This window comes from Mustela erminea, chromosome 7 (genome assembly GCF_009829155.1).
Source record: "Mustela erminea isolate mMusErm1 chromosome 7, mMusErm1.Pri, whole genome shotgun sequence".
Classification (NCBI taxonomy): Eukaryota; Metazoa; Chordata; class Mammalia; order Carnivora; family Mustelidae; genus Mustela; species Mustela erminea.
In genome coordinates, this window is record NC_045620.1 from 22,932,316 (window position 1) to 22,954,238 (window position 21,923).

At 53.3% G+C, this 21,923-nt stretch overlaps 2 protein-coding genes across 6 annotated transcripts in view; one reads left to right on the forward strand and one right to left on the reverse strand.

Moving 5' to 3' along the window:
• Positions 1-220: 220 nt before the first annotated feature.
• Positions 221-5,655, reverse strand: SPAG4 (sperm associated antigen 4). Of its 5 annotated transcripts, none has more exons than XM_032350829.1 (12): positions 5,182-5,655; positions 4,581-4,685; positions 4,252-4,318; positions 4,025-4,086; positions 3,740-3,783; positions 3,400-3,425; positions 3,175-3,283; positions 2,839-2,914; positions 2,550-2,665; positions 2,039-2,206; positions 1,453-1,542; positions 221-1,340 (listed from the first exon to the last, which is right to left on the reverse strand). In XM_032350829.1, exons 1-12 carry the CDS (start codon positions 5,489-5,491, stop codon positions 1,191-1,193), a joined length of 1,323 nt encoding a protein of 440 aa, XP_032206720.1. In that variant the 5' UTR covers positions 5,492-5,655; the 3' UTR covers positions 221-1,190. The 5 variants fall into 5 exon arrangements, with proteins under 5 accessions (XP_032206720.1, XP_032206723.1, XP_032206721.1 ...); XM_032350832.1 differs by having other exon boundaries at positions 5,201-5,364; XM_032350830.1 differs by lacking the exon at positions 3,400-3,425 and having other exon boundaries at positions 3,175-3,345; positions 5,314-5,655.
• Positions 5,656-9,185: 3,530 nt separating this feature from the next.
• Positions 9,186-21,923, forward strand: part of LOC116595022 (fer-1-like protein 4) — a 32,567-nt gene continuing 19,829 nt past the window's right edge. The window contains exons 1-19 of the mRNA XM_032350833.1: positions 9,186-9,309; positions 9,594-9,649; positions 10,032-10,120; positions 10,235-10,334; positions 11,703-11,794; positions 11,990-12,031; positions 12,333-12,488; positions 13,015-13,075; positions 13,194-13,325; positions 13,573-13,635; positions 13,716-13,800; positions 14,039-14,198; positions 14,324-14,507; positions 14,595-14,781; positions 15,398-15,756; positions 16,058-16,166; positions 16,358-16,535; positions 16,629-16,749; positions 17,154-17,254. Of these exons, the coding sequence (XP_032206724.1) occupies positions 9,231-9,309; positions 9,594-9,649; positions 10,032-10,120; positions 10,235-10,334; positions 11,703-11,794; positions 11,990-12,031; positions 12,333-12,488; positions 13,015-13,075; positions 13,194-13,325; positions 13,573-13,635; positions 13,716-13,800; positions 14,039-14,198; positions 14,324-14,507; positions 14,595-14,781; positions 15,398-15,756; positions 16,058-16,166; positions 16,358-16,535; positions 16,629-16,749; positions 17,154-17,254 (2,354 nt within the window). The 5' untranslated portion in view covers positions 9,186-9,230. The remainder of the gene's footprint in view (positions 9,310-9,593; positions 9,650-10,031; positions 10,121-10,234; positions 10,335-11,702; positions 11,795-11,989; positions 12,032-12,332; positions 12,489-13,014; positions 13,076-13,193; positions 13,326-13,572; positions 13,636-13,715; positions 13,801-14,038; positions 14,199-14,323; positions 14,508-14,594; positions 14,782-15,397; positions 15,757-16,057; positions 16,167-16,357; positions 16,536-16,628; positions 16,750-17,153; positions 17,255-21,923) is intronic.

The following is a 21,923-nucleotide window of genomic DNA, read 5'->3' on the forward strand; positions in this document are numbered from 1 at the left end:
GGCTTTGAGAGCATTCGGTACTTATTTATTTTACTTATTTTTAAAAGATTTTATTTATTTATTTCACAGAGAATTTTACAGAGAATTTATTTCACAGAGAAGCAGGGGGAACAAGAGGCAGAGGGAGAGGGAGAAGCAGGAGGGAGATCCCAGGACCCTGAGCTGAAGGCAGCCGCTCAACCAACTGAACCACCCAGGTGCCCCTCAGTAGAGTAATTTAAATAATGAAAGTAATATCCTAAAAATTTAAACAAATGGATATGTGCTTCACTCTCACATATATGTATGCATTTCCACTTCCTAGAGATCTAAGCACTGTTTATAATCTGTATATATATTCTTCCAGTGCGTGAACACACTGGGAGGATCTCAACAGGCAAGATGGTGCATGTTCCTTTGCCCAGGCTGGTCCCCCTTTTCTTTTTGCCTAGGTAGAACTCCTTAATCTTTGATGCCTGATTCTTCCATCTTTTATTCTTTCAATTCTACTTTGACCCTTAGAGTAAAGAATTCTTGGATCAATAAAGGAATTGTTTCCTGGAGCATCCTCCCTCCCCTGTCAGGCTCCCTGAGGGCAGGGACTGATGAACACTAGACCACTTGTACTGGGCCTTGTAGTAAAGACAGCCTGAAATGGGACTACAAGGCCTGTGTCAGTTTTGACTCCGATGCTTCCTAGAGGTTCTCAAGTCTCCTTAGTTTTTGAATGTTTAATTCAAGAAAAGGGGTAGTTAACTTCTCCAACTGTACCTGTAGGAGTTGGGGAGACTGTCCCAGAGTATAGAGGTAGGAACTGAGGTGCACAAATACAGCTTAAGGCTGACTGGCAGCTCTGAGTTAAAGAGGGTGGCCTCTGGAAGAAGGTGGGTTTGGGTTCCACTGTGGCATTGTTCACTAGCTGTGTGACCTTGAGCAGTTCCTGACCTGAATGGTTCCCCCTCTGAAGTACAAGGATTAGCTAATGTGTAGAATGTCCAGAGTACCATCTCTTGTGCCTGGTAAGCACTCCATAAACATGAGCTGCTATCTTACTGATCTGAACTTCTCCAAATTAAGAAGGTGGATTGAAAAGTAGACTCCCTCCCGCCATATTTATATGCCAAAGGCAACCAGAACCCTCCCTACCCCCATCAGCATGGATCCAGCTGCTTTTAGCACAGACCTGCACTCTACTCCAACAATCAGCATGTTTAATGGGGTTCCCCTGTGACACTGTCCCCTGCCCCCTCTGAAGTTCGCATGCCATGGGCCCGGACCCGATACAAGCATGTGAAACGGGGATGGCCCCAGTTGCTTAGAATCTGGATCTTCACCTTGGGAAAGGCAGCTGGGGGATCATTCTGGGGAGACAAATGGTTCATGCCAAAGCCTGCTGTCCCAAGGGCTGCCTTCCTCCCCAGTCTTCCTTTGCTGTCCCGTTCCTTCAGCACCCTCACCCCCAGAGACACACACCTGTAGGTGGAAAGTCTGAATCTCTGATTTCTCCACATCGAAGGTGAATTTCCCCAAGAAAACTTCAGTCTCATCATCAGCCTGGAGGCCCTGGTGGGTGAAGAGTGAGTAGAAGAACAGTGAAGCACAGGTGGAAGAGGGAGAAAGTAACTTTATTGAGGACCTACTATGGCATAGTTGTATGCACGCTCTCATTTTTTGGTGTTAGGATAGTATAGTGTGGGACGTGGACTCTAAGAAGTTCACAATTTAGTTTGGCCAATTGTTAGCTGTGTGACCTTGGCAAATAACATCCTCTTTCTGAGCATTACTTTCCTCATCAGTGAGGGGGGAGATGAAAATACTTCCTAGGTTGTTGACTGGATGCAAGGAGATGATCCATTTAAAGTGCTTAGCACAGAATAAGAGCTCAATAAAGCCATACCTAATGTTTGGATATGGTTGTAATTATAACCTGTAGGCCTGAGAGATGAGTGGTAATATCTCCATTTTATAGATGAGCAGGCGAAGACTCAGTGACATCAATTTTCATAACTGGTACTTTCTAGGCAAAATCCCCCACCTCCTTAGCCTTAGCCCCACTCACGTAGACTGCGAAGTCTCGGGGGGCGCTGTTGGCTCCCCCAGTGTGTGCCACACTGGGTGGTGGATGCTGCAGGGTGACGTCACTCAGTTGCACACGACCCGGTAGCCGGATCACCACCTGGCCCTGGTCGCCCTCAAAAGCCCAGCAATTCCCAGGGAACACATCTGGCTGCAGGCGAGCAGGAAGACCTTCAGAACCCACCAACAGCAACTACGGCCCTTCCCCAGCCTGGGCATTGGTTCAGGTAGGGCTTACCCTTAGCCCAACCTCTTCATTGGCCCCACCCAGCCCTCCACCTGGAGCCTGGGTGTTTGTGCTGCCAGATCCTGTTCAGTGCCACAGTCCCTAGGACCACTAGACCCGGCCTCCAACCAGGCAATCCTCTGCCAGGCAGGACCCCACCTAGCACCATGACCTCAGTTCCACTGGGTCCCACCAATAGGGAGCTGTTGGGTCCTTTCCCCAGCATCCCGCCCATGGTCTGGTTCTGGGATCCAGGTTCCAAGCCCACCTCCAGGATAACTGTCGGCGGCCGCGCGTAATTCCAGAAGCTGAAGCGATTCCAGAAGTAGGCAGTGTTTGCGTCTTCATAGTCATGTGACGTCTTCTCTAGGTCAATGGAGGCCCCTGGAGCAGGAAGAAGCAATCATTCACGGGCTCCCAGGCCTGACTGACAGCTGGGGCAGGGTCTCTGAGGTCCGTCTTTTTGGTCGGGTCATATGCGTAGGTCTATCTGTGTCAATGTCTCCCTCTTTTCCTGTGTCTCCGAGTCTCAGTCTTGCAGTGTCTCTGGGTCTTACCCACAGAGCTGAGCGCATAGTCAGGTTTCCTCACAAAGTCTTCATTCAGCCTCTGGAATACAATCTTGGCCACTCTCTGAAAAGAGGGAGGGCAGGTCCTGGAGGGATGGAGCTTGCAGGTGGATTTACAGGGAGGTAGAGTTCTGGGACTAGGTTCTCTGGATTGGATTTTATGGACCCCGAGAGAGAAATCCCAAGTTGGGGCTCTGGGGCGGGGTTTACTGCTCCAGACCCAAGGAACGGGCTCCGTAAGGGTCTTCCAATGTGGACCTTGGACTGAGCAGTGTGTGGAGACATGGGCAGTACTTTGGACACACAGGAGGCTGCAGGCCTCACCTCGCTGTTGGCTGCACGAACGCTGGACACCTCCTTGTGTAGTTTATCCAGCTCGGCCTGAAGCTGCTGCAGTTGCTGCCCCTGGGAGCGCACACGCTCATGGTACTCGCTGTAGGTGGGAGGTTGGCACAGCGAGGTTGGCTCCCTGTCCTGGGCACTTCCCCTAAGGTCCTGCACAGAAGTGCCTTTGAGCCCCCTGATTCCCCACCCCAGGTGCCCTTTCACCTTAGAGTCAGCATCTCCTTAGGTTCCTATTGGAGGGAGGGAGGGACAAAATACAATGCTGCTCAGTTCCCACCCACTCTCTTCTCCCACTTCAGCCTGGGAGCAGCCTGACTCAAAGGGCCTACTTTTTGAGGACTGCCTCCCCTTCCCTGACCTGCCAGGACCTCTCAGAGACCCCCAACGGCCTCTGGGCACAATCCTTCAGAGAGATCTGTTTATATCCCTTTGTTAGGATTGGAGCCTCCAGCACTGTCCCCTCCCACCAGCTGAGGGGACTCCACAATTTCCAGGTTCATACCCTGCCACCCACCCACCCTGGGATACAGATGCCCTGACTCACATTCTCCAAAGGAGGAACCAGGTACAGCAGCCCCCACCAGAGTGCTGGAGAAAGAAGGGTGGTCTCAGGGCAAGCCAAAGGAGAGGGTTTCCTTGGCATAAAGGGGTGGTGAAGAGAGAAAAGGCTTGAGGGGTGCTGCTGAATCTAAGGGGGGCTAGTGGGCTCTGAAAGGGACTGTGAACAGCTGAAGGCCTTGAGTGGGCTGAGGGATACAGGAGAAAATGTGCCGGGTTTGGCTGCAAAGCATCCAGGGCTGGGGCCCCAGGGGATTCTCCACCCCCTTACCTGCCAGAAAGAGGCTCAGCAGTGACACAGCTGTGAGCAGGAACCGGATGGAACAGACCTCCCTGAAGAACCGGAGGGAGACTGAGGCCCAGACCCTAATGCGCCCACAGCCCCACGCCAGGTCCTAAACCCAGCTTCTGCTGACGGGACCCAACCAGGTCTGATTGAGACAGGCTCAAGCCTCCGCGGGTCCGGCCCTGCTCCCCGCCCCATTCCCTCCCTCTGACCTGTATACAATGACCAGCGCGTCTCCTACCAGGGACAGCAACACGCTCAGCACCTGCAACAGCAGGCCTGGAAAGAAGAGTTGGGGCAGAGATGAAGAAGGGCTCAGACAGGTTCAGGAGGGTCTTGGGAAGAGAAGGGTGGGCTAGGAGAATTAGATGGGGGCAAGGAGAATGAGTTCAGGCTCAGAGAAGGTGGCTCGGACTCAGGGAAGGGGCTGGAGCCTGACATGGGCGCGGGGCTCAAGGAGCAGGTCTCTCAGAAATGAGAACTGGAGTTCGGAGAGGGGAGCCAGAGGGTCAAAGGGGCTCCGGACTGGCGTGGCCCGTACTCAAGAAGTTCTTGGACACGCGCGGTGGAGGCATCTCCTGTCTCAGATCCAGGGTCGAGAGAAGGTCGAGCTGCTCCTCAGAGGCTACGGGAGATCCAGCCGGTTCTGCGGGAGCCCAGGGGCGCCATTGAGGCCTTGCGCAAGGCAGGTCCATTCTTTCCCCGGGACCGGGCCGCAGATTTCCCAGCCCAGAAGCGGGGCAGCCTCCACGGGCACTGGTTCCACCGCATCCCCACCCTAGGTCTCTCTGCACTCGCCCCTCAAGGATGCTCGGTCAAGTCGTTGCTACCCGTGTCGAACGGAGGCCCCGCCCCCAGGAGAGTCTTGGTGCCGCCTTATTTATAGGTAGCTACTTATGCGAACACCGAGACCGCGCCTCCTCAGTGGTGTCCAATTACGGAATATCCCCGCCCCTTCCCAGGACCGTCCATCACACCAAGGTCCCGCCCCCTAGGGTATCGTATTTGACACCTCCCTCTTCGCCCTACAGGCCCCGCCCCTTAGGAGGTAGCTCCCTAGATTTTATCCCGATTCCGTGCAAGCCCCGCCCCCTGGGCCCCGCCCCCTCCCTCAGCTCTCCCGGGTTCGACCCCGCCCGCACCCGAGGCCCCGCCCCTCACGGTTGCCGCGCCACAGGCGGTCTGCCCGTTGTGGCTCCGAGGCGCAGGCTTCTGCCGAGAGCTTCCAGCCCATGTGGTTCCTCCGGGCACTCCTGCGCTCAAGGCGGGCTCACCGCAGCTCGAGCCCCGGGCTCTTCTGCCCTCAGGCTCCCCGGGGCCCGGCCCAGCTGACCGTTGCCCGCTGCTGTCCCCCGAGGTGACGCTCACTGAGCTGTTGCTGTTGTCGCTGTAGAAGTTGGACGTGTGCTTGTGAGGGGACTTGGCCGAGCCCGGGCGGGGGCTCCGCCGCATCCTGACCCCGAGGCGCCCTCTCACGGACGCCAAAGTCGCCGCCGCAGCCGCCAAGGCCCTCGGCTCTCCCTCAACCGATGTGCGCCGCCAGGACCCCACAGACCCTGTGTGCGGCCGACGGGCCCCCCAGCCAGATTCAACCCCTCCCTCGTAGCTGAGCCCGGCTGCTGACGTCACAAAGGAGCCTATGGTCTCTACGGAACTTCCTGAGGGTGCGTCACAGAACTAGTCGTGACAGCCCGGAGACAGAGCAGTCTCTTATTCTTTCCCATGTTAAAGCAAACGATGACATCACATCACTTCCCAGAACGCCCTGTCTTACGCACTTGTCTTAAAAGATTATCTAGCCCGCTTCCTGCTTAGTTTTTCTCCTCAGCTCATATCACCTATATGCTGTATATTTTACTTACATATTTCTTCATTGCCTGTCACACCCACTAGAACGTAAACTTTATGAAGACAATAATTTTTGTCCTGTTCACTAGTGTATCCTTCAAGACCTAGATAAATCTAATGAATGAATATTAAGAAGGGGTAGAGTGGGGAGGCACCTGGATGGCTCAGTCGGTTAGGCTTTTGCCTTCCACACAGGTCATGATTCTGGGGTTCTGGGATGGAGCCTAGCATCCGGCTTCTTGCTCAGCAGGGAGCATCCTCCTCTCTCTGCCTCCCTCTGCTGCTCCCCCTGCTTGTGCCCTCCTTCTCTCTCTCTCTGTCTCTCTGTCAAATGAATAAATAAAATCTTGAAGAAGAAGAAGAAGAAGAGGAGGAGGAGGAGGAGGAGGAGGAGGAGGAGGAGGAGGAGGAGGAGGAGGAGGAGGAGGAGGAGGAGGAGGAGGAGGAGGAAGGGAGTCACCCAGGGCAGTTCTAAATAAACCCTTAGTTTCTTTTGATCCGCAAACCCTTCAGGCCCATCCTCTTTTCCTAGTCCTCAGGCCAGAGACCTCTGACCTTGGGATCTGTGCTTCCCTCTCCCAGACCCATGTACACCAGGAGTCCATGGGGTGAGAATTCAGCACCATCATACCCACACTCCGACCATCTTGCGATACCAAAAATGGAATGAGAATCGCAGATGGTCACAGCCAAGAGACCAGAGGTTCCCAGACTCCTGCTGTGCACTAGAATAGAAATTCAGGTTCCCAGGTACATTGTGAGATTCTACTTGAGCATTTCTTGAGTGGGTGCAGGAATGTGCATTTTTAACAACCATATGTGTGATCCTGATTAAGTACCACACTTTGAAAAGCAATGCAGCGCATTCTATGCACATTACACAGCTAGGCAAATAGGTCCAGAAAGGGGAAAGGAGTTTCTAGAGTCCACACATTTTTTTTAATTTTATTTATTTATTTGACAGAGAGAAATCACAAGTAGATGGAGAGGCAGGCAGAGAGAGAGAGAGGGAAGCAGGCTCTCTGCTGAGCAGAGAGCCCGATGTGGGACTCGATCCCAGGACTCCGAGATCATGACCCGAGCCAAAGGCAGCGGCTTAACCCACTGAGCCACCCAGGCGCCCCTAGAGTCCACACATTTTATGATAGAGATTAGATTTCCAAAATCCTGTCCTGGAGTACAGTACTTTCTGCCACATCCCATTTTCTTTGGAATGTTAGGAAGAGAAAGTTCTTAGAGGGGATGAGGGGGAGTGAAAACTTGCCAGGCTGTGTTCCTGCTCAGAAGGGGATGTGCCTGGGATGCCTGGGTGGCTCATTTCGTTGAGCGCATCCACCTTTGGCTCTGGTGGCAATCCCAGTGTCCTGGAATTGAGCCCCGAATGGGGCTCCCTGCTCAGCCAAGAGTCTCCTTCCTCCTCCCCCTGCTCTTGTGGTCTTGCTTGCTCTCTCTCTCTCTCCCCCTATCAAATAAATAAAACTAAAAGAAGAAGAAGAAGGAAGAGGAGAAGGAGGAGGAGGAGGAGGAGAGGGAAGAGGAGGAGAAAGGGGGAGGGGGAGGAGGAGTGGGACAAGGAGGAGGAGGGGAGGGGGAGGAAAGGAAATGCCCACATTAGTTTCCAGAAGGGTGGCATGAATACCCTGTTTGATTAGATGCCACAGAGATCGGGGTGAAGGGAGGGAAAGGTCAAGGCACTGCGAGCTAAGAATTCTGGTCCTCTCTCTGACTTCCTTTGGATCCCACTGCCCCTGTCAACTGGGGAGGTGAGGCCTTCCCCCAGTAACTGGGGCCTTAAGGTCTAACCTGGACCTTACTTGAAAACGGGACAACCCATGCCTGATTGTCTTGTGTTCTGTAGACCTCAAAGCTTGTTTGGGCAGGTAACACCTGGGAAACAGATCAGGGCTTTCTAACCCCTCTATTAAGTTGGAGAAGCTGAAGCACAAGGAGGGACTGACTACGTCTAGCTCAAGGCCACACAGCAAGACCCAGCTCCTCTGAAGGTCTAATCTTATCTCTGCTGCTGCCTGATACATTCCTTGGACAGAAGCCAAAATGACAAATCGGCAGTTCCAGAACGCACCCAGCATTCCTTTCCATTGCCTGGATGTCTTTCTCTGCTCAAACCCTGCCCTGGAAGCCCATTTTATTTTACTTATTTATTTTTTTAAGTAGGCTCCATGCCCAATGTGGGCCTTAAACTCATGACCTTGAGGTCAAGAATCACATGCTCTAAGGACTGAGGCAGGCAGGTGCCCCCTCAAAAGGCCATCTTAAACACTGTCTTCTCAGGGTGAGCGCCTCTGGCCACCTTTCTCTTGAGTTCCTCAGTCCTGACCCTTTCCTGCTCTGATGAGCAATGCAGTTACTTTGTTTGGTGTTGGAATCTGTGATGCTACTAAGCTACTGGAAGACAGAGAATGTGTCTGGGTCCCCTCTGTGGCTACACCCTTCCCCAACGTGGCTGCATAGCACAAGTCTTGCCTATAGCAGGTGTCTTTAAACAGAATGGTGAAATGCATAGCCAGAATAGGCACTCCACACCCAGGTACATTCACACCTGGGTGCAGGCTACCACATACTTTAATTCCTTCATTCAGTAAAAGTACTGCACATCTGTTTAACGGTTACTAACCTAAGTGAGGAGCTCTATGTCCAAAAAATGCACAATTGTTCAATATTTTATAGACAATTTCAAGAACTTTCAGATCCCCTGGAGCTTCTCTATGGTCCCATTAGTAAGACCCGAAGTCCCCAAGTTAAAGATCTCTGGCTCCTGGGAAGGAAGTGTTCTGAACACTTGCTACACATAAGCTAGGGACATACGTTCAACCACTCATTAATTCCAATGTGTTGAGCAGCCACAGAACTAATGGTGGGGGCTAGGGGGTTCATTTATTAATCCATCCATTTATTTAGTCAGTTTTTTGAGGGTCTGCCATGTACTAGACCCTCAGTGGGGCACTGAAGACAGAGAGATAAATAAGGAGCATCATGAGACCTGTGCCCTGAGGCCTCATTGGCTAGTGGGGACAGAGTAGGGTCCTGTCTCTCCCCTTGACTCCATCTCCACCTTATCCCAGCTCCCACTTCCCAAGAATGCATGCAGGATGGAGGTAAAGCTGGTGCAGTCAGGGAGGCCTGAGCTGACCACAGGGACCTTACCCCCTATTCTCAGTCCTTCGGCTCCGTCTCCACCCATGACCCCCAGGCCTGCCTGTGTGTTTGACTAAAGGGTAGGGATTGCTGAACCTGCTGGGTGAGTCCAGTTGAGTCAGAGGCAAACGGGGTGAGCGGGCAGGAGGGCAGGCGGGCAGAGGGAGAGCCAGTCGCCCTTAGGACAATGGCTCTGACCGTGTGTGTGCAGCGACTGACAGGGCTGCCGGGCACCCATGACCGACAAGTGAGGCTCAGCTTTCGGGGTGAGGCTTTGTAGGGGTGTTCTAAGGATTTTGTTACTGGGGGGCTCCCATTTCTCCATTCCCTAGGCCACCAATCCAGTGCCTAGGCATCTCTCCAGGCTGTCTCCTTCCTCCCCAAGCCCAGTTCTCTGCCTCTTTCCCTGTCCATCTTCTACCTTTCTTTAAGGGTGAACCCAGGGGGACTGGATCCTGGTCTGGGCGTGTGTGTGTGTGTGTGTGTGTGTGTGTGTGTGTGATTTCTTTGTGGGGAAGGGCTAATAAATGACTATTTCAATTCTGAGCAGGCTTCACCCAAAAAACAAGGAGAATTCGCTGTGGTCAAGAAGCAGATATCAGTGAGGTGAGTGGGGTTGGGTCCTGGAGGGGGAGAAGCTGATCTGTGTGCCATCTAAGTCCCTCTTTAGATGAGCTGGGGAGCACATTCCTGGGTTTTGGGAGCTGTATTCTCAGGAAGTGGGATCAGTCTCAGACTTGAGAAGCCACACCCAGTCAGAATCAAGATTGGGGGGATTAGTTCTTGACTGCTAGTTACCCTCCGATCAGCCCTAGTTTAGAGTCAACCCTCTGTTGGGGGAGGAGGGTTGGGTTCCAGGTTTAGGATAAATTAGAGAGCTAGCTCCAAGTTTGGAGATTTGGATCCTGTTTTAGGGTTAGGATAGGTTCTGGACTGGTGGTCAAGGTCAGCCCAGCGTCATGTATCACAAGATTCCTCCTATCCTCAGCTGTTCCGTTGGCCACACTATGGGGCTCCGCTGGTTGGGGAGTGCCTGTCTGTGCAGGTGGTTAACTGCAGCCGTGTGTTCAGCCCCAGGTGAGTAGGCCTGGGGGAGCCAAGGATGCAGGTGGGGCTGTATGTGGTGTGGGGCCGGATGTGGTGTGGGGCTATCCCTGTGGGTCATTATTCTGCTCCCCGCCATACCCACAGGTCTCTCGGGACCCTGGTGATCTCCCTGCAGCAGCTACAGAGTACTGGGCATTTGGTGCTACGGGAGGCCCTAGTCGATGAGAATCTGCGAGTGACCCCCGTGAGTCTGACCAGTCCTCAGCCTGCTATCCCCAAACCTGACAGTCCCTCTAGATAGAGTTCCATTTTTCTTATTTATTTATTTATTTGACAGACAGAGATCACAAGTAGGCAGAGAGGCAGGCAGGCAGAGAGGGAGTGGGGAAGCAGGCTCCTTGCTGAGCAGAGAGCCCGAGGCAGGGCTTGATCCCAGGTCCCTGAGATCATGACCTGAGCCAAAGGCAGAGGCTTACCTACACTGAGCACCCAGGCACCCCAGAAAATTCCATTTTTCAGAGGGGAAAACCCAGATCCAGACAAAAGTGATAACAAGATCCCCCAGCCACTGCTCCTTTCACTGTGGCCCCTAAATGGGTTAGCCCTTACATGGGCTAAGAGCCATGCTCAGCGCTGAGGACCAGGGGTGTGGCAATGGGGGAAGAAAAGGGGCTCTGTTCTGCTCCCTGACCCAGGACCGGATCAGTTCTTCTGGGAGGCAAAGATGAACCTGGCTGGGTTTTCCTGGTGTTTCATGGAGGGTCATATAACCTGGGAGGCATGGACCTGGGTTCAAATCTCAGATCCACCATTTCCCAGCTGAGAACTTGGATAAGTTATTTAGCTTTACTAAGCTGTTTCCTCATTTACATTATGTGGAGTCATAGGAAATGTTGAACTTCTCAGTCAGTCTGTTGTTTGTTGCTCTGATTATAAGCTGTGCCAGGCAATGAGGATTGAGTGGTGAGCACAGCCAGATAAGGATTTGCCCTCTTAGAGTTCCATATCTAAAGAGAGAGGCAAACATTAAACAGATATTCACACAAATAAATGCAAAATTGTCCCTGATGGTTGTTATAAAAGAGCTAGGATAGTGTGTAATTTGGGGGTACAGTGTATTTGGGGGTCAGCTAAGGTTCCCGAGGAAGTAGTGCTTGAACTTGGAATGGAAGGATGATAGGAGTTAACTAAGTGGGAAGGAAGAATGCTCCAGGCAGAAGAAGGGCAGATGCAAAATCCCAGTGCTCTGAGAGAGCATAAGAGGGGGTGCAGGGCAGGAGCAGACCTCCTATGGGACAGGGCTGGAAAGGCTGTCAGAGGCCAGACCGTGCAGAGCTGGGAAGGCCACAGTCATGAATTTCCAAGAACAAAGAGAGAATTCTGGAGTCGTGTTTGGCCTCTTCAAGAAAGAGGTAACTTGCACATGCTAAGTTCTTAATAAGTTGTCAATATTATTCATGATCAGAGAGAAACTACAAAGTCATCACAGAAGCAGGCCAGGAGGGTCTCTGGGTACAGGTGGGGAAAAAAAAAAAAAAGGCATTGTCTTTGGACTTCTCTTAGCCCCAGGCAGTTTGAGGGGCACTGGGACACACTGTGTGTCTGGTTTCAGATCCAGGTGGAGCTTGACCTGAAATATCGGCCCCCAGAGGGGGCAACTGGAGCCTGGGCAGAGGAAGATTTTGGGGCATCCATCCGGGACAGGTACCCCTGCCCCTCATCTCCCGCCATCTAAGCAAGACCAGATTGTTCCAGTCCAGCCAGGTCTTGGAAGGGAGAAGTGGGACCTAACTGTTCTCTGGATCTGTTGGACGTGGTGACCCTTGGACCCGTGCTGCCCAGCCTGTCGCTCGGTAGTCCCTCGCTGTCCCTCACTCCTCTCACTTATCCTCCTTCCAGCTCAGAACTGATCATCCCCAATGTGGGCTTCCAGGAGCTGGAGTAAGTATATGGAGCTGATCTGGGATCACCACGTCAGTCTTGGGACTAGGAGTCAGTGACCCAGGGTCAGTCCCAGGGTCTTGGCGGGGTGGGTGTCAGTATTTAATTAATTCTAGGGTGAGAAGTCAGTCCTGAAATCAGGAGTCAATTCTGGAATTAGGGGTCCATGGTGAGGGGTCAGTTCTGGAAATAGTGGGGTCAGTGTCATGGTCAGAGGTCAGTCCTAGGGTCAGGGAAGTCAAGGGGTGCTCAGAGATGGGTGACAGGTCCAGACACGTTCCTTGAAGGCCTTTCTTATCAGACCCCGGGAGGTGCAGCTGGAGCGGCGGGCCGTGGCATTGGGCCACAGGCTAGCTCGAGGCCTAGGTCAGCAGGATGATGAAGACGAGCTGGAGCTGGAGCTGGAGGATGACCCTGATGTGGAGCTTTCAGGGGTCGTGTTCAGCCACCTCAAGAGGTAACTTGTACCCACTGCACACCTGCTCCCACACCTACCAGCGTATCAGCCTCACATGCTTACACATGTAGGCCCATGCTCCTCCATGCTCACAATCACACAATCCCAAGGTATGGGTGAGGAGTGGATATCCTGGGATCAAGCGTCGCCTGCTCCTAAACATACACCCTGCCCCACTCACGCACACGGTTACATTGGCACACGTGGAGCCCACTTAGGGGATCAAACTTGATGAGGGTAAGGAGTTTTGTCTCTTTTGTTCACTGCAGGGTCCCAGGGCCTAGAATAGGGTTGGGACAATAGTGGGTATTGAACAAATCTCTGTCGAATGAATGAATGAATGGTTTCAGGGCTCCAGGAATGAGTCAAATTCAGGGTATATGGTTGAGATGGATGCCAGACAGACTGGAAGCACTCAGAATCCAGAAGTTCAGAGGGAGAGGAGGTCTTACCCCTAGCACTGAGCAAAAGTGTAGGTGGTCCAGGAGAGGAAGTGCAGTGAGAGCTGACCCTGTCTTTTCCGCAGCCGCACTCGGGGCCTGGCTCGAGGGGATCCCTTCCAGGCATGTGGAGCTCGGGACTTCCAGGTACTGCTCTCCCTCTAGGCCCCAACCCTTGGTGAATACCACCCACTCTGCACACTGGAGGTTTTCCCCCTCCTTTGGCAGGGATGGCTTCCTTTTCTCTTGCTTTTGCCCCCTTCAGGTAGGGGTCACAGTGCTCGAGGCCCAGAAGCTGGTAGGAGTCAACATTAACCCCTATGTGGCCGTGCGTGTTGGGGAGCAGCGCCGAGTGACCGCCACCCAACGAGGGACTAATTGCCCCTTCTACAACGAGGTGCGTCCAACAAAGGAAGAGTGGGGCCTGAGAGGGACCCGGGATTTACCCGGTCAGCGGAGGGGGCGTGGGCTAGGTGGAATCCAGCCAGTGCCTTTGGTGAAGAGGGGCTCCGTGAGGGAGGGGGTGCCAAGAGGCGCCAGGACAGGGGGTAGGGCGTTCTCTTTGCAAGAGGCAGGGGCCAGGGGGCATGAGCCCTTCACATACACTTTCTCTCACCTCTCTTGCTACCCCCACTTCAACCTAGTACTTCTTGTTCGAATTTCATGAGACCCGGCTTCACCTCCAAGACTTGCTGCTGGAGATCACGGTGAGGAGGCTAGGGATGAGAGGTATCCTCCAGAGAAAGGGGGATGCTGAAGTTCCAGAACTAACCCCAACTTCCCCCAGGCTTTCCATTCGCAGACCCTCCCCTTTATGGCCTCCCGGATAGGCACCTTCAGGATGGATTTGGGCATTATCTTCGACCAGCCAGGTACTGAACCCTCCCCTCCTTTAGACTCATCTGCACCGACAGGGGAAATTGACCCTTTGGGCACTGATCCCTAGATACTAACTTCGGAGACAGAAGCCTTTTCAGAAGGCTGACCTCCAGGCACTCCCGCTCCTCCTCCCTACCGAGTCGGACACGAACCCCGGTCAGCGCAGCCCCAGGACCGCCCCGTGCAGCCTGCGAGTGTCCCCTGAACTGTGGCTCTCCCCTCTGCCCCCAGATGCCCACTTTTACCAGAAATGGGCTCCGCTGCACGATCCCCGCGACACCCGCGCCGGGACCAAAGGCTTCGTCAAGGTCACTTTGTCCGTGCGGGCGCGCGGGGACCTGCCCCCTCCGCTGCCTGCCCCGGGCCCAGGGCACAGTTCGGACATCGAGAAGTAAGCCGGGGTGAGGGTGGGTGGGGTGGCGAGGTGGAGTAGGACGGGGCGTGGCTTCCAGGAGGCGGAGAAGGGGAGGGGCCGAGACGGAGGCATCCTCCGGCCTCAGCGCGTGCCTACCTTAGGAACCTGCTCCTACCGCGCCGGGTGCCGGCCCAGAGGCCGTGGGCACGGCTGCGCGTGCGCGTGTACCGCGCGGAGGGGCTGCCGGCGCTGCGCCCGGGGCTGCTGGGGAGTCTGGCCCGCGCCCTGCAGGAGCAGCGCGTCTTCATGGACCCCTACGTGCGCGTGTCTTTCCTGGGGCAGCAGGTTAGTCCCTCCCGTCCCCACCCGGCCGAGGCTCAGGTCCCAGTCCCGCGCTGACCCCTGTCCGCCGGCCTTCGCCGGGGCCCTCAGGGCGAGACGTCCGTGCGCGGCGAGACGGCGGCGCCAGAGTGGAACGAGCAGCTGAGCTTCGTGGAGCTCTTCCCGCCGCTGACGCGCGGCCTCCGTCTGCAGCTGAGGGACGACGCACCCCTGGTCGATGTGGCTGTTGCCACGCACGTGCTGGACCTGAGGCAGATCTCACACCCCGGCCGCGCGGGTGAGCGCATTGGGCCAGCGCCTGCTGCCTGCGCCCGACCGGCTCTGGGTCTCGCCCCGACGCCAAACGGCATCTCCGAGACCCCGCTCCACTTAGAGTTTGGCCACTGGGTAACCCTCGCTCCAAGCCGGCCCCTCCCTTCGGAGCCTCACCTGTTGCCCCCAGACTACAAACTCCGCTGTCGCTCTCAGGTTGCCTCTGGTGACGAAATCCTAAGTACAGCTGCTTTTGCCGGGTAAACCCGCCAACTGTGCTCTCCCTACAGCAACACACGTACAGAAATAAGCCCAGCAGCGTACAGTGTCGGTTTACCCCGACCCTCACCGGATCACCCGTGGCTCTTACCCAGCCGTGACTCCAGCCCCACGGCTTTGGCTCCGGCCCCGGCGCCACAGCTCCTTTTTCCCTAGCGCCTTTGGGAGCTGCACTGGTTTAGAAGTGGCTCTCGGGTCTTGATCCGTGGCTGTCGGTCCGCAGCTGTTCTCAGACTTCCCTCTGCGAGCTGCCAAGGCCCAATCTGACTCCCCGCCCCAGGAGAGAAGGGTGTGCTGCATAGACTGACCTGGTACCCATGGGCCCATGCTCCCCTCCAAAACGCTGTTTTTGTCCCCCACAGCGGGGTTTAACCCCACCTTCGGCCCGGCGTGGCTTCCTCTCTATGGATCTCCCCCCAGCGCGGGGCTCCGGGATGGTCTTCAAAGTCTCAATGAAGGCCTTGGCCAAGGCATTTGGTTCCGTGGCCGCTTGCTGTTGGCTGTGTCCATGGAAGTGTCCGAAGGAAGAGCTGAACCTGAGTCTCCCCAGGCCCCACAGCGACCCAGATTGTCCCGGCTCATGAGAAAGAAGAAGAAAGCCAGGAGGGGTCAGACCCCAACGGGGATCCCACAGCCCCTGGATGCCAGCTCCAGTGGTGATGGTCCTGAGATTCCCAGTGCCATGGAGGTGGAGGTGGAGGAGTTGCTGCCTCTGCCAGAGGTGGGGCCTGGGGTTTAGCAAAGCGACAGGGTCACTCTCAGCTAGGGGGTGTGTAACTGGCTCCCAGGCATTTAACACAGGGGGTAGAGTCTGAATGTTAGGGTCTGGATAAAGAATGCAGTGTGTGTATACACGTGCTTGCTCTTAAGAATATAGGGCAGGGGGTGACCAGAGTTAGGATGCTTGTAGGGACCTATATAGGCCTCGGTTGCAATATTTTTCAGTAGGCATTGTGGCCAAGCAGTCCCTGTTGCAGCCTGGGTAGGTGGGGACTGACTGCAGCCTGATCCTCCTTCCTCAGAATGCCCTGGCGCCCTTGCAAGATTTCCTGCTCTTTGGTGTGCTTTTCGAGGCCACCATGATTGACCCTGCCTTGGCCTCCCAGCCCATCAGCTTTGAGATCTCCATTGGTGTGTAGCCTAGCTGGACCCCTGAGGGTCATGGGTTGGAGGGTGGTGACTCTTGTTCCAGACTTGGGCCCCTGGAAGGGACAGTTGAGTCTCAGTAAGGGATGGGCTTTGAATATTATTGAGGCAGAGGAGGTCTGAAGGAGGGGTCAGCCCCTCAGCCTGGTGCCTCCTGACCCTTGCTGCTCTGGCAGGTGGCGCAGGCCGCAGGGAGGAGCAACCGGGCCGAGGTGCCAGGGCCGGGGAGGGAGCGGAGGGCGTGGCAGGGGAAGCAGAGCCTCTGCTGGAGTCCGAAGTGGGAGTCCGGCCAGTGGAGGAGGGGGAGGAGCTAGGGACCCCTGCCCAGCGACCTGAGCCCATGGATGGCCACGGGTGAGTGTACCTGATGGCTGGAAGGAGGGCGGTGGGGTCTCCAGCGGCCCAGGACTGCCCCTCGCAGCCTCCGTTCTTCCCTGGCCCGCACAGGCCCTATTTCTGCTTGCCCCTGCGTCACCGCAAGCCGTGCGTCCGCGTGTGGAGCCGCTGGGAGGATCACACGTGGCGCCTGCAGAGCACTAACTGCGTGCGGAAAGTGGCCGAGAGGCTGGTGAGAGCGAGGGGGGCGCGCGCAGGGAGAGGCCGCACGCAGCGGCGTCGGGAAGACTGCGGCCTTTGAAGGGGGCTCTGGGGCGAGGCTAATAGGTAGAGCACGGGGGAGCCAGCACCTTGGAGCCGCAAGGCTGGAGAGCCAAAGAGCACAGCTCCGGGCGAACTGAGAAGACCAGAAATTGTGGGAAGACAGGGCTTCAGAATTGCTACACCCAGGAAAGGAGCCGGTCGTGAGTAGAACAATGGGGGGTGCAGCCCCACAGGTGTAGAGCCAGGAGAGAGAAGGAACCACGAGCTGGGTGGAGCTAAAGAAGCGCTGCGCCCAGAGGTGCGGCCGAGGGTGGACGGGGCTCTGGGCGGGGGGTCGTCGGAGTCTGGGACACTCGGGACTCTGTCGCGCAGGACCAGGGGCTGCAGGAGGTTGAGACTCTGCAGCGGAGGCCGGGAGCTGGCGCCTGCACGCGGCTGAAGCAGGCGCTGGAAGAGCTGGTGGCGGGGAGCAGGTGAGCTCGGCGCCTCCGCGTCGCTGCCAGGGGTCCCCGCCCCAAATTCCAGGGGGAGGGAGGCTCGAGGCGGTGTTTGGAGCCGAGGGCGGCTGGAAGCTGCGTTAGGTCAGCCCTTTTACAGAAGAATGAGAAGGTTGATGATTATGTCTATCACGGGAACTTGATGGAAATCACCGGGGTTTAGGCCCCTCCCCTCCAGTAGGCTGCCGTTCTCCGTCTCCTAAAGACTTAAGCTTCCTTACTCACCTCCCCTCAAATCTCCTTTGCTCCTTTCCTCCACTCTTGTTAAAGCTACCGACCTCCCCTCCTACTAATGGAGAAAATAGGAGCCTCGCCTTCCTCTGTCCAATCTACCACCTTGCCAGCTCTGTAATCCATCTGCTCACCTTCGCTCCTGCTACCGCAGAAGAAGGGTCCCTGCTCCCATAGCCGTGGCTGTACTCTTGATTTCATCTCTCACTGGAGGAATTAGCTCTACAACTGTCCCTTTTCTCTCCTGCAGCATCAGCTGGTCCCTGGTTTGCCAGGTCATTATTGTAACCACATATACTTGTTCTAGTGACTTCCATGTTTGACCTCCACTGCCCTGAATTCTATAACCTGCTCCAGGTACTTCAGTGTTTTTCTGATCCTCTTCTCAAAAGATTTATCAATCCGTTTATCCAATAAATATCTATGGCACTTTGCCATGCCAGACAATGTTTTAGGTGCAAGAATAACAATGAAAAAGCATTCTTGCCCAAGAAAAAAATCCCAAGATTTATATTCTGGTGGGGGATAGAGTGGGAGTTGGATGGAAACAGATAAGAAGCACATAAAGTGCAAGGAAGAAACTTAAAACTTATGGTAAGGATAGTGTTAGGGAGAAAACAAAGCTAAGAAATATTAGAGAGAGATGTAGCCATTCTAGAAAGGTTGGTGAGGAGAGGCCATTGTGGAGGTGACATGAAGAAGCTGAAGGGACAAGCTGTATCTGTAAGGGTGTTCCAAGCAGAGGGATAGCATGTGCAAAGGCACTGTGGTGAAACATGCCTGGTATGTTTGAGGAGGAGGAAGGGAACCAGTGCAATGGCAGCAGAGTGAGTTGAGTAGATGAGGCTGCAGGGTGTGGGGGGGAAGGAAAATAATGGTGAAGAGAGGCATGTAGAAGCCTCATTGGCCATTTTAATGACCTTGGCTTCTCTGATTTAGATCAAGAGCCACTGAAGATTTTGAAAAAAGAAGGGATATGCTCTAACTTTAAAAAGGGTTGGTGGTGGAGGAATGATAAAAGAGAGGAAGCAAAGAGATTACTAAAGAGGGCATTGTAATAATCCAGGTGACCAATAATAATGAATTCAATCGAGGGTGGTTGCAGTGGACACAGAGTGACATGAATGGATTCAAGAGCAATTTGGACTTTGGAGGGACTTTGGAGGTGATGCAGGACTTGAGAATGGAAAGAATAGAGGATGAGGAAGATGTGCAGAGAGTCATGAATGACTCTCAAGATCTTGGCTTGCACAACTACATAGATGGTCCTATTTACTGAGCGATGGAAGACAAGAGAGGGAGAAGGTCTGATGGGAGCAAAGGGCGTATCAGAAGCTCATTTTGGAGTATGTTAACTTTGAGATGTCTATTAGACTTATAAGCAGACATGTCTGCTGGGCAGTTAGCTGTCTGAATTGAGTTCTGGGGAGACTTCTAGACTAGAAATGAGAAATAGTGAGCTGTCAACACGTAGATGGAACTGGCTAAGATTGTCTAGGGAGTGGAGAAAAAAGAAATCCGAGGGCTCCAGCATGCAGAGGTAAGGTGAGAGGAGGACTCAGTCAAGGGCCTGGTTGTCAGCGGTCACTTTTCCTCATTTTTCAACCTCTCAGTGTCAGTGGGTACAGTTGACGCACCCTCCTCTTGAAAGAGTCTGCTGTTGGCTTCCATGCCCTTCATTTTCCTTCTGCTTCCCTTGCCATTCCTTCTCTTTTGCTGGTTCCCTCTTTCTTCTTGACCTCTACTCACTGCAGATGTTTGTGTGATTATGTCCCAGGGCTTCACTGTATCTTTTCTCTACCTACATTGTCTACATCTCCAAAAGAGTAGCCTCCCCTAATCCAATTTAATTCCTTGCTTGATTTTCCATACAGGGCAATTACACTGCTTCTATTTTCACTTTACTAAAATTATTTTACCTTTCTTTTTTTTTTTTAAGATTTTTATTTGTTAGAGAGAGAGATACAGAGCACAAGCACAGGCAGACAGAGTGGCAGGCTAGAGGCAGAGGGAGAAGCAGGCTCCCTGCCGAGCAAGGAGCCCGATGTTGGACTCGATCCCAGGACGCCGGGATTAGGACCTGAGCCGAAGGCAGCCGCTCAACCAACTGAGCCACCCAGGCGTCCCTTATCTTTCTTTTAAAAAAAAAGATTTTATTTACTTATTCGATAGAGAGAGACACAGCAAGAGAAGGAGCACAGTCAGTGGGAGTGGGAGAGGAGAAGCAGGCTTCCCATAGAGCAGGAAGCCCGAGGCCGGGCTTGATCCCAGAACCCTGGGATCATGACCTGAGCTGAAGGCAGATGCTTAAGGACTGAGCCACCCAGGCACCCCCAAAATTATTTTATTACTGAAATTATTCTTTGGCAGGGAAATTTCAATGAAAGATTTGTCCATATAATATTTCACTATTTATAGTGGTGGTCAGTGTGTTTTTCTTTTTGTGGCTATTATTTCTATCAGATCCAATTTCCCTGAATCCAATCTTGTGGATCTTAATCTTTTTTTTTAAAGACTTTATCTATTTATTGGACAGACAGAGATCACAAGTAGGCAGAGAGGCAGGCAGAGAGAGAGGAGGAAGCAGGCTCCCTGCAGAGCAGAAAGCCTGATGTGAAGCTGGATCCCAGAACCCAAAGGCAGAGGCTTTAACCCACTGAGCCACCCAGGTGCCCCTGTGGATCTAAATCTTTTTTTTTTTTTAATATTTTATTTATTTATTTGACACAGAGAGAGATCACAAGTAGGCAGAGAGGTAGGCAGAGAGAGAGGGGGAAGCAGGCTCCCTGCTGAGCAGAGAGCCCGATAGAGGGCTCTGATCTCCCAGAACCCTGGGATCATGACCCGAGCTGAAGGCAGAGGCCTAACTCACTGAGCCACCCAGGTGCCCCTGTGGATCTAAATCTTATCAAGAAGATTTGACTCAGTTTTATTTTATTGATTATTTCTACCAATAGAAGTCTTGGGAGCAAGGAGCATTATTATTATTATTTTTTTTTTTTAGCAAGGAACATTATTAAGCTAAAAATGTAAGCTCTGGGAGCAGTATTAGGTGAAAAATCCTTGGAGTTATTTATTTTATATATTTTTGAAAATTTCCATAATAAAAACTTAAGAAATCATAGTGGGTTGTAAAGGACCCCAAACATGTCTCAAAAATAATCTGGGGTACCTGGCGGCTCAGTCCGTTAAGTGTCTGTCTTTGGCTCAGGTCATGATCCTGGGGTCCTGGGATCCAGTCCCATGTTGGACTCCATCCTCCACTGGGGGTCTGCTTCTTTCTCTCCCTCTGTCTTTCCCCTCCATTTGTGCTTTCTCTGGCATGCTCACTTCCTCTCAAATAAATAAAATCTTAAAAAAAAAATCATTTTGCTTTTCCCAGCAAATACTTTTTCAGCATTGATTAGGTTCCAGGGCCTGAGGGTACAGTGGTAATCAGAATGAGGTCCCCGTCCTAAAGAGTTTCTATTACTTTTTATTTGGAGAGACAGAAAAAGCACAATATGAGGATAGAGAAAGTGGCCGGGGCTGTTTAGAAGGGAGGATCAAGGAAGGCCTGAGAGGAGGTAACATTTGAGGAGAGGCCTGAATGGAGAAGGGACATGAGCCATGCAGAGATCAGGGGCCAAACATTCTAGCAGAGGGAGCCGCTGATACAAAGGCCTGGTGGCTGGGTGTGTTTCTGGAGGAGCAGAACAGCAAGTGCGACAGTGGTTTGGGCATGAAGGGACAGTAATAGTTAATAAGGACAGGGAGATCAAAGGAGCCTGATTGTGTAGGACATTTTTTTAAAAAGATTTTATTTATTTATTAGAGAGACATAGCGAGAGAGGGAACACAAGCAGGGGGAGTGGGAGAGGGAGAAGCAGGCTTCCTGCTGAGCAAGGAGCCCTATGTGGGGCTTGATCCCACTCTGAGATCAGGACCTGAGCCAAAGGCAGATGCTTAACAACTGAACCACCCAGGCACCCCTACATAGGGCATTTTAAAGAATTCTGTTGTTGGGTGCATGGCTCAGTCGTTAATCATCTGCGTTCGGCTCAGGTCCTAATCCCAGGGTCCTGGGATCGAGTCCCTTTCCCACTCCCACTGCTTGTGTTCACTCTCTTGCTGTGTCTCTCTCTGTCAAATATATAAATAAAAATCTTAAAAAAAAAAAAAAAAAGAGAATTCCGTTGTTGTCTCTGAGCTGAGAAACCCCTGGAGAGGAGTGAAATAGTCTGGAAAAGTGTTGACAAGATCCCTCTGGATGCTGTATTGAGACTATGCAGGGCGGAGGGAGGGAAAGTATAGATGTAGTGCGAGCAGCTAGGAGGCTGTTGCAGTAGTCCTAGGTGGGAAATGATGGGGGCTTGGACTCGGGCAGTGCTGGGAAAGGAGAAAAGTGGTCAGATGTGGAACGAATCTTGAAGGT

Coding starts and splice junctions, on each gene's coding strand:
- SPAG4 (XM_032350828.1), bottom strand. CDS start 5,491: ATGCGGCGGAGCCCCCGCCCGGGCTCGGCCAAGTCCCCTCACAAGCAC. Junction 4,319..4,580: donor CGTGTCCAAGAACTTCTTGA/GTACGGGCCACG, acceptor TCTTCTTTCCAG/GCCTGCTGTTGCAGGTGCTG. Junction 3,346..3,739: donor TGGTTCCTCCTTTGGAGAAT/GTGAGTCAGGGC, acceptor ACTTCTGTGCAG/GACCTTAGGGGAAGTGCCCA.